Source organism: Octopus sinensis, linkage group LG2, assembly GCF_006345805.1.
Source record: "Octopus sinensis linkage group LG2, ASM634580v1, whole genome shotgun sequence".
NCBI classification, from domain to species: Eukaryota; Metazoa; Mollusca; class Cephalopoda; order Octopoda; family Octopodidae; genus Octopus; species Octopus sinensis.
Window position 1 is genome coordinate 205,155,502 of NC_042998.1, and position 15,234 is coordinate 205,170,735.

The window sequence follows — 15,234 nt, forward strand, 5'->3', positions numbered from 1 at the left end:
ATACCTTCAACTGTTTGGGAGTGGCACTTCTTCACACATCTCTCTTCATCCATCCGCAGCACATGATGACCATACCATCGCAAGCGTCGCTCTTGCACACCACATCTGATGCTTCTTATATCCAGCATTTCTCTCAGGATACTTACACTCTGTTTTGCGTGCACACTGACACTACACATCCAGCGGATCATGCTAGCTTCATTTCTTTCAAGTCTACGCATGTCTTCTGCAGTCACAGCCCATGTTTCATTACCGTGAAGCATGGCAGTTCGCACACATGCATCTATAATCTACCTTTTGCTCTGAGGGAGAGGCCTTTTGTTGCCAGTAGGGGTAGGAGCTTTCTGAACTTTGCCCAGCTATTCGTATTCTAGTGGTGATACTCTCTGTGCATCCACCTCCGCTACTAACTTGGTCTCCCAGGTAGCGGAAACTATCAACTACTTCTAGTTTCTCTCCCTGGAGTGTGATGGAATCTGTTTTCTGAGTGTCTGTTGTGTCTATTGTCCCTGTGCATCTGCCGCACATGAAGCTATCTTATCTGTTAATTTCCCTTTAATGTTGCTGCACCTCTTATGTGTCCATAACTTACATTGGGTGCATCTTATGGAGTTTCTACCTGTACCTTTCCTACAGGTTGAGCAGGGCCACCTACCCGAGGGGATGTGTGTTGAGTACCTCTTCTGCTGCTTACTAATACTTTGGTCTTTGCTACATTTATTCTAAGGCCCTTTGATTCCAACCCTTGCTTCCATACCCGAAATTTCTCTTCTAGTTCCGGTAGTGATTCTGCTATGAGAGCTAGGTCATCGGCATAGAGGAGCTCCCAGGGGCATCCCGTTTTGAATTCCTCTGTTATTGCTTGAAGTACTATGATGAACAAAAGGGGACTGAGGGCTGAGCCCTGGTGCACACCTACTTCTACTCGGAATTCTTCACTATATTCGTTGCCAATCCTAACCTTGCTAACAGCCTCTCTGTATAGAGCCTGTACAGCCCTTATTAGCCATTCTTCAATCTCCAGTTTCCGCATCGACCACCAGATAAGGGAACGGGGAACCCTGTCAAAGGCTTTCTCCAAGTCTACAAAAGCTATGTAGAGGGGTTTATCTTTAGCTAGGTACGTCTCTCTCTCCTGCAGTTGTCGGACCAGGAATATAGCATCAGTGGTGCTTCTACCTGGTACAAAACGAACTGCATTTCATCTAAACAAATTCTCTCCCTAATGAGATTGGTTATGACCTTCTCTGAGACCTTCATCACCTGGTCCAACAGTTTGATACCTCTGTAGTTATTTCTATCTAAGCATCACCCTTACCCTTGTAGCAGTTGACTATGGTACTGCTGCACCAGTCATTGGGTATGGCTCCATTGTGAACTACCTGGTTTTACAATGCGGGTGACTATGGCATGGCCCACATAGCCAGCTTTTTTTAAGCATCTCAGCAGTGATTCCTGATAGGCCAGGGCTTTGCCTGGTTTCATATCCTTAATTGCCTTATCTACACGGGAGCTGTCTATTCGGGTAGCTGGTCCCTCTACTGGGTCAACATTTGGCAGGCTCTCCTCCTCCCATTCATTCTCCTCATTTAGCAGTCTTTCATAATGGCTTCTCCAAGCCTCTTTCTTTTCACTAGTAGTAAAAGCAAGTGCCCCATCATCCATGCGGACACATTTCTCTCCTATAACATCGCTATTTTCTCTGACACACTGTCTGGCAATCCGAAATACTTCAGCTCTTTGATCCTCGCGACGCTGGACATTGGCAAACTTCTTCTTTTCTGCTACATCTTTGGCAATGATACCTGCCGCCCAGCCTCCTTTTGGCTATCTGGTACAGTTCCCTGCTGCCCCCCTCCTTCCAGGCTTTCCAGGCTCGTCTCTTTTCACAGATGGCTTTATCTACTGCACTAAATCCTGATGATTTCTCTTGAATGAAACAGTTCTAGTCCTGTAGAAGCTCCTTCTATATAATAAATTAATTTTACTCTGCTATGTATTGAGTACCTTATTTACTGTGGTTAACCCCGAATCAACCCGGGACCTACATATATATATATATATAGATAGATAGATAGATAGATATACGGCGGGCTTCTTTCAGTTTCCGCCTACCAAATCCACTCACAAGGCTTTGGTCAGCCCGAGGCTACAGTAGAAGACACTTGTGCAAGGTGCCACGCAGTGGGACTGAACCCGGAACCATGTGGTTGGGAAGCAAGCATGTTACCATACAGCCACTCCTGTACCTTGGAAGCTTAAAGAGTTTTAATTACTCCGTTTTTTAAGGATCAGTGGCTGAGTGAATGATAGTATGGGGTGGGTGGGTAGTGGGGTATGTGTCTGCTTGAACAGGTTTATGCAATGAGCGTATACTTATGGTTTTGTGTGTAGAACAACTGAAGCATTCAATACGTGTGTGCAGTGAGGTGAGCTGTGCAGAGAAGGGACCATCCCCTTGTAGTAACAGGCTCCACCCACAACCCTGACATCTGGGTGATACCTGGGTGTGAAATCAATGGTATCACTGCTCAAATATAAATTTATAACATATGCACATATATCATCATCATCATCATCATCATTTAACGTCCGTTTTCCATGCTAGCATCGGTTGGACGGTTCAACCGGGGTCTGGTGATCCATGGATGCTGCACCAGGCTCCAGTCTGATTTGGCAGTGTTTCTACAGCTGGATGCCCTTCCTAACGCCAACCACTCTGTGAGTGTAGTGGGTGCTTTTTACATGCCAGTGGCACAGAGGCCAGAGGAGGCTGGCAAACGGCCACGATCGGTTGGTGCTTTTACGCATCACCGACATGGACGCCAGTCAGGTGGCGCTGGCATCTTCCACGTTTGGATGGAGCTTTTTACATGTCACCAGCACAGGTATCTTAACTACAATTTCCATTTGATTTTTATTTTGATGTTGGTGTTGCTGTACTTGACTCAATAGGTCTCCTCAAGACAGCGGGTCACTCTACGATCCAAGGTTAGCACAGCAGGCCATCCTGTGAGCCATATATATGTATATATATGTATGTACGTGTATATATACACACACACACATATATCCATCCATATGTTTGAACTCAGACATTCTGCTTTTTAACCTGCAGTGTCAGCTCTCCATCATGGGAGACAACTGCGGATGAGTAATTAGAAAACAAATTTATTCATGCATATCTACTTATATACATTCATACTTACACACACACACACACACACACTTTCGTTCAGACAGGCCTACATAAATATACGCGTTCATTCATTTGTTCATTTATTTAACATTCGTTTTCCCATGCTGGTATGGGCTGAACATAATTGTATATATATATATATATGTGTGTGTGTGTGTGAATCAGTGTGGGAGAGGAGAGGCATTAGGCCACCACGTTGAAGGTGTCTCAAGCAATTGTATATTCGCTATGCTGCACCTATAAGACTTGGACAGTTTACAAATGTCACAGCAAAAAGCTAAACCTCTTCCCCATGAACTGCCTGAGAAAGATGATGAAAGTGATGTGGCAGGACTAAGGTCCTAGTCATAGAGATCCTCTCTGGAGCTGATCTGCCAAGCATTTAAACATTGCTGAGCAGAGCACAAATCAGGTGGGCAAGCCATTTTGTTCGAATGCCTGACACAATGTGGACTGAAAAATTACTTCAAGGGCACATGCAAAGCCTCACTGAAGAGCTTTGGGATCAACCCTGACACCTAGAAATGCAAGCACAAAACTCTCCTTCCTGGTGAAGCTGCACCAACAGGTGTCACCTCCGATGAATTGAACAGGATTTCAGGGGCACCAAAAAATCCAAAAAAAACATAAACTATGCCAGTCCAGAGCCAATACCTTACCTTTAGTCCCAATAGACTGTCAGTGCCTAACCTGTGGCAGAGCCCGCCAAGCATGCATCGGACTGATGGGCCACAGCCGGACACTCCATGCCCTGCCCTCTTTTCCTATGTGATGTCCTTGGTCATTGCCAACAATGACAGACAAACTAATAAAAATAATAATAATGGGTATATATCTAGTTCTTTGAACCACAGAACAACCAACTCATTGAATCACCATCCAAAGTGGGTGAGTATTCTAGAGTAGCATCTACCCTTAACATAGAATCAATATAACACTTGAATTACAGGAAATGTCATTCCAAAGGCTTCAGAACAGTTTCTTCTCTCTACTTTCGTCTGTAGGTTTCAGCTAACTCACGTCTACAGTAGAAGTGTTCTTCCAAGGTGCCTCACTGTAAGATTGAACCATCAATCCCAGAATCACAAAGTGGACTTCTTAACCACTTGGCCACATATGTCCAGCGTCCTTAACAACTACCTGAACTCCTTCAGTACCAGGCCACTTTCCAGGATTATGGGTTACCATTGGTGACCTGTTATTTGTACGATTCAGGACCACCACCTCAGACTGTTTGCTCATGTTGTTCAATTTTCCAAGTTCGACCCTGCTGACCGTTTCCTCTTCACTGAAGATCTGGCTGGGTTGATGGCTGGTGGTGGTCAACCACGTGTCACCTGGTCGTGATAGACAAGGAGGTATCTCAGAGGGATAGGGACTGACTGGGACTCTGCTCAACGGGTCACTCAGGTGGACCCAGGAATATACCCACAAATGAAGGATGCAGCAGCACACTGCAATGGTACATGCCTCACCCATCCCAACACACACACACACCAGACCTGCCACATATGTATCACTTTCAGGATTAGTTTTTAAATCTGTTTTTCAAGAGGGCATCCTGGTGTTAGGAAGGGCATTTTTGGCGTTAGGAAGGGCATTCTGGCGTTAGGAAGGGCATTCAGCCGTAGAAACATTGCCAGATCAGACTGGGCCTGGTGCAGCCTTCTGGCTTCCCAGACCCCAGTTGTACCGTCCAACCCATGCTAGCATGGAAAGCTGACACTAAACGATGATGATGATGATATATATATTTATATACATATATATATATATATATATTTTGAGTAAAATTACTATCTGCTTTCATAGGAAGTTGATGCAGGTAGTTTATCCTGTCCTCCTCCAACTTTTAGTTCATGCAACTGAAAAAAACCCCGCATTATTTATGGCTTGGCCCAATATATATATATATATGTATATATCGTTTTTAGAAAAACATGAAGAAGCCCACTCTAAGAAGTAGAGCAGTCTATATATTTTTTGTTTTTTTTGCTGGTGAAGACCAGTTTATGGGGTTACTCTGGGTTTCCTGTCCATAAACGGTTTACCTTTATGGTATATCATTGGGCCACAAGACCTGTTAGCTTATGACCACTTTAAAAAATGGAGGGGACAAAGTCTGGATTATCCCCCCTTGCCAATGGCTATTGACTTACAGCCATACTGCCATCATTCAGCTGTTAGGGTAAAATAGTAGGGGATTATCTCCCTCTCCCGTTAGCCATCAACTTCCAGCGGTTCCCAAAAGGCCAGCAGAAATTTCTTAAACTGCAGACATGCCCTGGAAATCTCTGTTCTAGAGTTAAGTATAGCCCCTGGTTCGAGTGAGTCCCTTAGGATTCTCGTGTGTTCAGCTATGCATAGCTTGCAGCGTTTCATCCCATTGGTGTAGGGGCCTGGGTTTTCGAGGACTTTCCATGAGATCGAGTATGGAACTCCGTCGTCTTTTACTTGCCAAACATGGCTGGCCAGCAGGAGATAATCCCTTATTGTTTACCCTTACAGCCGAACAATGGCAGTACAGCCGGAAATCAATAGCCATTGACAAAGGGAGATAATCCAGATTTTCCCCCCTCCATATTTTAAAGAGGTCATAGGCCAGCAGGTCTGACAATATGCCATAAAGTTAAACCCTTTATTGATGGGAAATTCAGGCTAACCCCATAAACCGGCCTTCACTTGGAAAATATATTTATAAAGTCTTCTTCTATTTGAGTCTGACAAAACATTCATGGGGCTGAGGCCTTTGTGGATGCAAAACCATTGGTCAGTCTATGACCAGACTTAGACTCAACTACTGTATATATATATATATATATATATATATATAAAATATTTTATAATTAAAAACATAATTATAATCAGGGGTCAACTAATTACTTCACACCGAATTTAGAAATAGGAGTTAAAATACCTTTTCTGCTACCATATATATATATATATATATATATATATACATACATACATACATACATACGTGGAGGCGCAATGGCCCAGTGGTTAGGGCAGCGGACTCGCGGTTTCGATTCCCACACTGGGCGTCGTGAGTGTTTATTGAGCGAAAACACCTAAAAGCTCCATGAGGCTCCAGCAGGGGGTGGTGGTGATCCCTGCTGTACTCTTTCGCCACAACTTTCTCTCACTCTTTCTTCTGTTGGCCTGCTCGCTTAGCCAGCGGGGTGGCGTCATTTGAAGGCTAAAACAATGCGAAGCGCATTGTGACCAGCGATGTGCAGCAACATCTGATAGCCTGATCGGTCACAGTGATCACGGTGATATATATACACACACACAGCTGCTCTGGTTTTTTGGTTAAAAACATTTTCTCTTTATTCTCTTGGCATAAAGTCAAAATCGATATTAGTTGCAACTAAATTCTGAAATATTTTATATGAATAATTAAGCAGGTAATCATCAGAGATAATGAGGTGTTTAATTGTGTCTCCGTTTATCACAAGGCCAAACCTTTTGAAGGGAATGGTTTGGTCAGTTGAATCAAAAATCCCCAGTATATGACTGGTATTTGCTTTATGAATACTGGAGAAATGCAGATCAACCTTGAAGAGTGAGAATATAGGGGCCAGCAGTTTTGAAAGGTTAGGATTGGCTTTCTCCATTAACCCCAGTGCACAGCTGGTATTTATTTCTTTGACCCCAAAAGGATGAAAGGCAAAGTTGACCTTGGAGGAATTTGAACTCAGAAGATAAAGGGCCAGAACCAATATTTTAATGGGGTTTTTTTCCTATCTACCTTGCTAATAATAATAATAACTCTTTCTACAATAGGCACAAAGCCTGAAACTTTGTGGAAGGAAGCTAGTCGATTACATCAACCCCAGTGCTCAACAGGTCCTTATTTTATTGACCCCGAAAGAATGTAAGGCAAAGTCAACCTCAGTGAGATTTGAACCTGGAATGTACAGGTAGATGAAATGCCACCAAGCATTTCGTCAGGTGTGCTAATGATTTTTAATAAAGGTGCAAGGTTAGAGTGAGTTGGAACTTTAAAAAGTAAATGTTACATTAGACACCTTTAAAAGACTGGATGGCCATGGCTGGAACATCTTTGGTTATTGGTTTGCTGGATCAGGGCTCATTTAGGGCTAAGCAACAACAGAGGCATGTTGCCCTCCCTCACAGCATTTAACGGGGGTCATTGAAAGTTGAGTATATTTTCTACAAGAGCCACTGTAGAGACCCAGGGACAGGCTCTGTACTGTTGACCCTTCCAAGTGGCATTCTAACCTGTTTGTCTTTCAGCTACTGGCTGAAACACTGTTATAGATTTGTTCTGGAAAGTTCCTTTAATTAAACATTCTTGGTGATTGAAATTCTTAAGTAATTAACCTCATTTGCAAATTAGATAATAAACTGCACCATTTCTTTATATTGTCATTCGTGAAGTATCGTTACACTGATGAGTGATGAATGAAAGAAGAAGAAAACCATTTTTCTTTCTTTTTAGTACATTTAGTGTACATCATCATCATCATCGTTTAATGTCCGCTTTCCATGCTGGCATGGGTTGGATGGTTTGACTGAGGGCTGGTGAGCCAGATGGCTGCACCAGTCTCCAATCTGATCTGGCAAAGTTTCTACAGCTGGATGCCCTTCCTAATGCCAACCACTCCGAGAGTGTAGCGGGTGCTTTTTACATACCACTTGCACTGGAGCCAGTCTGGCAGCACTGGCAATGACCACGCTCAAATGGTGCTGCTTTTATGTGCCACCGGCACGGGAGCCAGTCAGTGGCTCTGGCAATGATCACTCTCAAATGGTGCCTTTAATGTTCCACTAGCACGGGTGCCCATCAAGCAGTACTGTCATCAGCCACGACAACAAATTCACTTTCCTCAACAGGTCTTCGCAAGCATAGTGAAGACCTGTTGAGGCAAGATAATTTATATATGCTCCAGTATGACCAGAGCATATATCTTTATTGATATACATTACCACAACAATCATTTGACTTTTTCTCTTTGATGCTTTTAAATTCTCCGTCTCACTTTTCTCTTCAGCTTACTCTGGCTCTGTTGATACAAATTTTCTGTTTTAAGATTCTCTAAATTTCAAACCTTCCCTCAAATTCCATCCTCATTTATCTTCCAAACATCAGCCTAATAACGACTTATTCTACTAAATTTTTCCTTATTTCCAAAATTAATTGAAACGTAGGCAGTTTATTTTAACAGAAACAAAAGGGTTCAAATGATCAGAATTAATCTTTCCATCCAGATTTCCTGCTAATTTAGGTTCCAAACACCACCTAAATAATACTCTTTACTCTTTTACTTGTTTCAGTCATTTGACTGTGGCCATGCTGGAGCACCACCTTTAGTCAAGCACATCGACCCCAGGACTTGTTCTTTGTAAGCCTAGTACTTATTCTATCAGTCTCTTTTGCCAAACCACTAAGTTACAGGGATGTAAACACACCACTCGGTTCTCAAGCGATGTTGGGGGGGGGGTTCAAACACAAACGCATAAACACATACATACATATACATATATATATATATATATACATATACATATATACGACGGGCTTCCTTCAGTTTCCATTTATCAAATCTACTCACAAGGCTTTGGTCTGCCCGAGGTTATAGTAGAAGACACTTGCCCAAGGTGCCATGCAGTGGGAATGAACCCGGAACTATGTGGTTGTAAGCAAGCTACCTACAACACAACCACTCCTGCACCTATGATAAACTAATTTTACTAAATTCTCTATTATTTTCAAAATGAATCAAAACCTCATGAATTTCATTAGAAATGGGCTTAAAAAAAAAGATGTTCTTCAATCCCTGAAGCCTGGTCAATACCTCCTGGCAGTTACTTTCACAAACATCATCATCATCATTGTTCGACCGTGGTCGAGACAATGGAATTTATTATGCTATGCCAGACTTCACGGTCCATCATAGCATTACGAAGGTCCTGTTGCTGGATGCCTGTATCCCTGAAGATTACATCAGGGTAGGAGAGTGTGCGCCCTCTGGTATCGCGAGCAGATGGCTTCCAGTGGAGAAGAGTAGAAATTACCTCTTTTACAGCTCTACAACAATGTCCAGCAAACTGAACTCTCCTGCCTTTCACAAGAGATGACACAGGTGGTAATTTCCCATATATTTGCATTTTGGTTGGATGACGCTTCCACAAGAGATTTTGAGCTCTCACAAGGAGGCGAGTGTAGGTTCCATCCAATCGCCTCTCAAGCTTCTTTGATAACGTCCGGGTTTCTGAGCCATATAGTAGAATTGGTTCGACTGTGGCTTTGAGGATTTTAAGTCTGAAATCTCACAAACTCATATCTTCTAAGCTTGTCCATGCTGTGGTCAGTCATGTTATCGAACATTGGACATTGCCAGACTATCGACCCATATATAATCTTCTGCCATGGCAAACTATCGGCCCCTTTTAATTCTGTGTATAATCCTCTGTAAGAAGACTTCTAACCTATTAGCCATTTTTAATCCACCACTATGGGGCCAGCAGTCTGTTGACCCTACATAATTCTATACTTGGGGCTAATAGCCTGCCAACCCTATATAATCGTACATTAGGGGAGTTAATTTTCTTGGAGGTGTCTAGAATGTAAGGATTCCTTTGAAAAACAGGTAAGGGTTAGCAACAGGGAGAGCATTCAGCTTCAAAATACTATCTCAAGTCTTCACCTCAACCCTTGCTATGTGGACAGACAGACAGACATAGGATGAGAATGAACACACACACATACACACACAAACACACTCACGCACACACACATCATAAACTCAAGGATGTTACACTTGGACTGGGCAGTACATTGTGTCCTTGAGCAAGGCTCTCCGTTTTATATTACTCCAGTATATATTCAGCCTGTGTCTCAACTGATTGTTGCTGTACCTCTCTCTCTCTCTCCCCCCTCTCTCTTTCTCTCTCTCTCTCTCTCTTTTTCTCTCTCTCTCTCTCTCTCTCTCTCTCTCTCTCTCTCTCTCTCTCTCTCTGGATGTTCTTATAAGATGAGGGTGGGCAGAACTGGAGAGTTTCTCAATGTCTTCCCACAATTGCCAAAGTGAAAAGCAGGCAACACACAAGCAAATCATTGCCACTTCTTGCAAACGACAGATCAGTTTATGTGTGTGTGTGTGTATTTGTGTTTTTCTGTGTTCTTGTGTGTGTGTGAGAGAGAGAGAGAGAGAGTGTGTGTGTTCTTGTGCATGTGGTTTTGTGTGTTCTTGTGTGTGGTGTGTGTGTGTGACTATAAGCTATACTAGTGTGTGTATATTACTCCTCGTGGCAGTTATAGAAGCATGCTTCTTTCACCAGGACCAACATCAGGACACACGGCACACATTCTAATCTGGCTCTCATCAAAATTCTTTTGGTGCTTTTTACAAAATTATGAAATAAGGAATACAAATTTTCAAAAGACAAAAAAAAATGTATTTCCTTAAAATTTTCCGTATTTAATGGATGAAAAGACACAAAAGACAGATTGGCATCTTTAATGTTGCCCAATTTCACCAGCACATATTCATGGAAAACAGTTTTTAGTGTATTAAGCCTTTACCATTTAAATTGACCAGACCAGACCCAAATATTCCATCTTTGAACTGGCCTCTTACAATGTCATTCTAAAAATAAACAAACATATCATTAAAATCTCCAAAGCTTTGAGATAATCTATGATTACTTCAAAATTATGTGAATAATTTGACAGAGTAATCTGAATGCTGAAGAGTTAAAGAGAATTGGGGATTCAGCTTCTTGTAGATGATCTCGGGTTTTGGTTCTGAGATGTTTTTTCTAAAAAAAAAAAAGTGCTCCCCATGTGCCACCAAATGTGGTAAATAAAACAAATTTCTTATTTATTTGCAACAAAATAATGTTTTTGTTTCTCAAAATTTTATCAACATGATTGCAATTAACTTCATCTACAAAACTTCATTAAAAAATTTGTATTTTTCAGAAAATTATAAGACACTCTTCCCGCACCTCTTGTGTTTCTCTCCCTCCCTCCCCCCTCTCTCTCCAATGTAAACCATCACTGGAGACCAACCAATCTAACTTTGTATATCAGCTATTCTTCTATAGAGATTACGGATGTATTCCAACTTTGTATTCTTCAAACTCAATGCAATGTCGTGCCAAAAATTTCCATAATTCCAGTAATTGAAAAAATCCTGGATGACAATTCTTTTGTTTTTCTTATTTTCTGATTTAATTGTGATTCTTTGCTTTTATTCAAGACTTCAGTCTGAGGAGATGAGACAGAGACCACACGGTAGTCATTCCAGTTGTCTTGGACTAAGGAATCCAAACAGTTATTGGTCAGCATCAGGTTACATTATCAACACATCTGGGACCATCCCTCGTCTCAGGTGGTATCAGAATGGTTCCTTGATATAAGATTCTTCTTTTAAAGGCATCGAAATTCAAATCTTCCAACATAATTTTCTGTGAATTTATGTTCAAAACATTGTCTTGATAATGGCAAAAGATATTTACTAAATTCTTCAATATTTTCAAACTTTAATTAGACAAACAGAATGTATTTCAACAGGAATATGGTAACAAAAAGGTTAATCATTGTTTCTGGTTTTTGTTATCGATCTGGTGATATGAGGGATGGAAAGAGTTTTCCTTCAGTTTTATCAATTTTTTCTCTTTTTCAGTTCTATTTGCTCAAGATCCATCACTTTGCTGGTGGTGACATTTTTAAAATCATTTGTCCTTTTAAAAGTCTACCTTTTGATATGAAATATAATAATAATAATAATGAAATTATTGTATACAGTGCTCAGGTGCACCACAACTTGTCAAAAAGTGCGTATAAAGTGTATGCAGTAATGTGCAAATATCTGGAAAGCGAACAGTGTATGAGTCAGATACATGCTTGTGTGTGTATGGAGGGGAGAAAACCATGTGTAGTGTTGGCGAATCTCAGGAAGCATGGAAGTTTTGAAGGATGCAGTGCTCCGACAACCAACAACTGATGCCGGCAGTTTGTTCCATGCTTCAGCAACTCTTAACGTGAAAAAATGTTTCCGAAAGTCATGGAAGGAGCTGTACTGTTTTCTGACTTTGTAAATATGTCCACGGGTGTTAGACGGGTGGAGTTTGAAAAGGTGCTCAGAGTTATTGTTTTTAAGATGGATAATAATTTTATGGGTGTCTGTCAAGTCAGCTGCCAGACGTATATTCAGTTTAAATACAAAAAGTCTTTGAAAAAATTACAAAGTTCTTTACTTTACCTCTCATTTGCTGAACCATTATGAGGACTTTAACAAACCAATACCAGTTGTTACATGGTTGTGTGGGAATGCAAACAAATACATATGGCAGGTTTCCACACAGTTTCCATCTACCAAATTCACTCCCAAAACTTTGGTAGGTCCAAGGTTATAGTAGAAGATGCCTGCCCAAAGTGCCACACAGTAGGACTGAACCCAGAACCATGTCATTGAGAAACAAATTTCTTACCACATTGCGATGCCAGTGCCTGCAGTTACAGGGAAAATGTCATCTTTGATTTATGTTTCTGTATTGTTTACAAGGATCCACTTCTAACATCCCCCCCATCCACCCCTGCCATCCACCCATGAACATAAAATAACAAGAAAAATTCAATTTTAGGAAACAAAGTCTTGGCAGTTCTCTTTCCTTTTCTCTAAATTCTTCTTTCCCTTCCTGTCTCTTCATTTCTATTCCTTGTCTTTTAAAATCTAGCTTATCGAGTTTTCGGTAAACGCCTCCTGAGAACCAGCCAGTTTGTGGTATCCAGTCGAATATGGCTGCACACGATACCAACACGGAACTGCGATGTCCTGATGACATTCCCACCCAAAACGGAAGATGCCAAGTTGATGTGGGTACTGAAACAGCTGAAGGAAAAAGCGCCACAGATTATTGTCCATGTTCGACATCATGCCAAAACGGAAGTCTTTGGGTTTTACATGACAGCCAGTTACCAAAGGTAAGTAATTACTGGTATTTCATTCATTTGGATTGATTTTAGTTGTTGGACTGTGGCCATGCTGGGGCTCTGCCTTCAAAGGTTTCAGTCTGTCATATTGATCCTCAGCCCTTATTGTATCGGCCTTTATTTAAGGTATCATGAAGGGATGTACTTTAGCATAAAGGTTTATACCAGTAAATTTGACAAAGATTTAGACACTCACACACACACACACACACACCCACACACATTATGTGGAGTTTACAGATATCAAGCTTGGCTGTGTGGTAAGAAGTTTTGCTTCCTAAGCACATGGTTCCAGGTTCAAACTCACTGCGTGGCACCTTTAGCAAGTACCTTCTACTATAGCCTCAAACTAACCAAAGATTAGTGAGTGGATTTGATTGATGGAAACTGAAAGAAGCCTGTCGTACACTTTTGCAATTTAGCAAAAGAGACCAATAGAATAAGTACCAGGCTTAAAAAATAAGGGGTTATGTGGTGCCCCAGCATGGCCACAGTCTAATGATTGAAACAAGTAAAAGATCAGTGTTTAAAGTCATTTTACTTCCCAGACTCTTTCACTGCCTTAGGAAAAAGCATGAACATCACACATTCCCCGTGTTACCATTTCCCAATCTTTATCATTAAGACTGTTGCAGAATCAGAAGAGCAGGGGACTAGATACCTTTTGGTGTTTAATTAGGATTCTTTACATTCTGAGTTCAAATCCTGCTGAGATCAACTTTGCTAGTCATCCTTTGGAGGGGAAGAATGGGGGTCGATAAGATTCAGTACCAGTAAAATACTGGGGCCAATGTAATTGACAAGCCCCACCCCAAAATTTCAGACCTTATGCCAATGTTAAAAACAATTATTATTGTTAGTAGTAGTAGTGTACAGAGAGATTATTTACTGCTAATAAACATTATGTATATCAATAATAAAGCCCCCATCTCCAGTAATTACTGGTATAAAACAGATGAGTAACATTTTATTTTATTGTTTATTTTTATAATTTAAAAAAATTAAATTGTGTTGTTGTTGTTAGTCTGTTGAAAGGGGCCGAGAACCTGTGTATCCGCAAGTCCCTAAAACAAGATTATGGCGGTGGAATGAAAGAATTCACTTTTGAAGAACAAGACTTATTTGAAAATATCCACAATGAAATGGAATTCTTCACAAGTCAAGAGCGGCAAAGTATTGTGTATGGTATGCTGAATAATGTGCGTTCGGTTGGAAATGAACACATCGATGATACTGTATTCCGAGAAGGACAAGCCATTAGTAAGATTCTATTTTTTCTCATTCGTTTTTTGCATTTTATTGAATTCTGCTGAGAATTCCTGAGTTGGAAAAAAAGGTTTTGCTGACACTTGCAATATTTTCAGTTAGTCTTTGACAAAATGAAGGTTCATATCTTTGAAATATTCTTCGTCTTCAGAACTTTGAAAGAAAGAAGCTTATTTGAAAATGCTTTCGAGTTTCACACAAAGTGTATTGGATGCTTTGTACATGGCAGCAGCACTGACAGGGTCAGCAAGACAAAACCCCCTCGACTGGGGGGGGGGGGTAGTACTGAGATGGGGGGGGGCAGGGGGTGCTTTGAGCCACTTGAGAGATGAAAGATGTCTTGCTGAAGAGTAGATAGAGGATTAAGAAAGGAAGGGATTGAGTTAGAGAGTAAGGTAAGGAGAGGGATAATGAGAGGTAGAGAGAGAGAGGATGAAGATATGGTGGGACATGCCCTTCAGGGACTTCGGGTGGATAAGAATAAGTGAGGTGATATAGGGGTTTGGGGGAGTGGGCAGAGTTAAGATTATATAGTAATGTATATCATCATCATCATCATCATCATTTAATGTCCACTTTCCATGCTGGCATGGGTTTTGAAATGGTTTCACTGAAACTGCTAAACCAGAGAACTGCACCAGATTCTACTCTGAATTTGGTAAGGTTTCTGCAGTTGGATGCCCTTCCTAACACCAATCATTCCGAGAGTGTAGTAGGTGCTTTTTATGTGTCACTGGCATGGGTGCATTTTACATGTCACTGGCACAGGTGCCTGTTATGTGCCACCAGCACAGGCCCC

The 15,234-nt window shown here is 41.3% G+C and overlaps 1 protein-coding gene across 1 annotated transcript in view; it reads left to right on the forward strand.

Annotated features, from left to right (window-relative positions):
* The window catches only part of LOC115230528 (anoctamin-8-like), a 132,401-nt gene that overhangs the window by 78,287 nt on the left and 38,880 nt on the right, over window positions 1–15,234 (forward strand). The window contains exons 2-3 of the mRNA XM_036500777.1: window positions 12,914–13,160; window positions 14,194–14,429. Coding sequence (XP_036356670.1) covers window positions 12,914–13,160; window positions 14,194–14,429 — 483 coding nt within the window. The remainder of the gene's footprint in view (window positions 1–12,913; window positions 13,161–14,193; window positions 14,430–15,234) is intronic.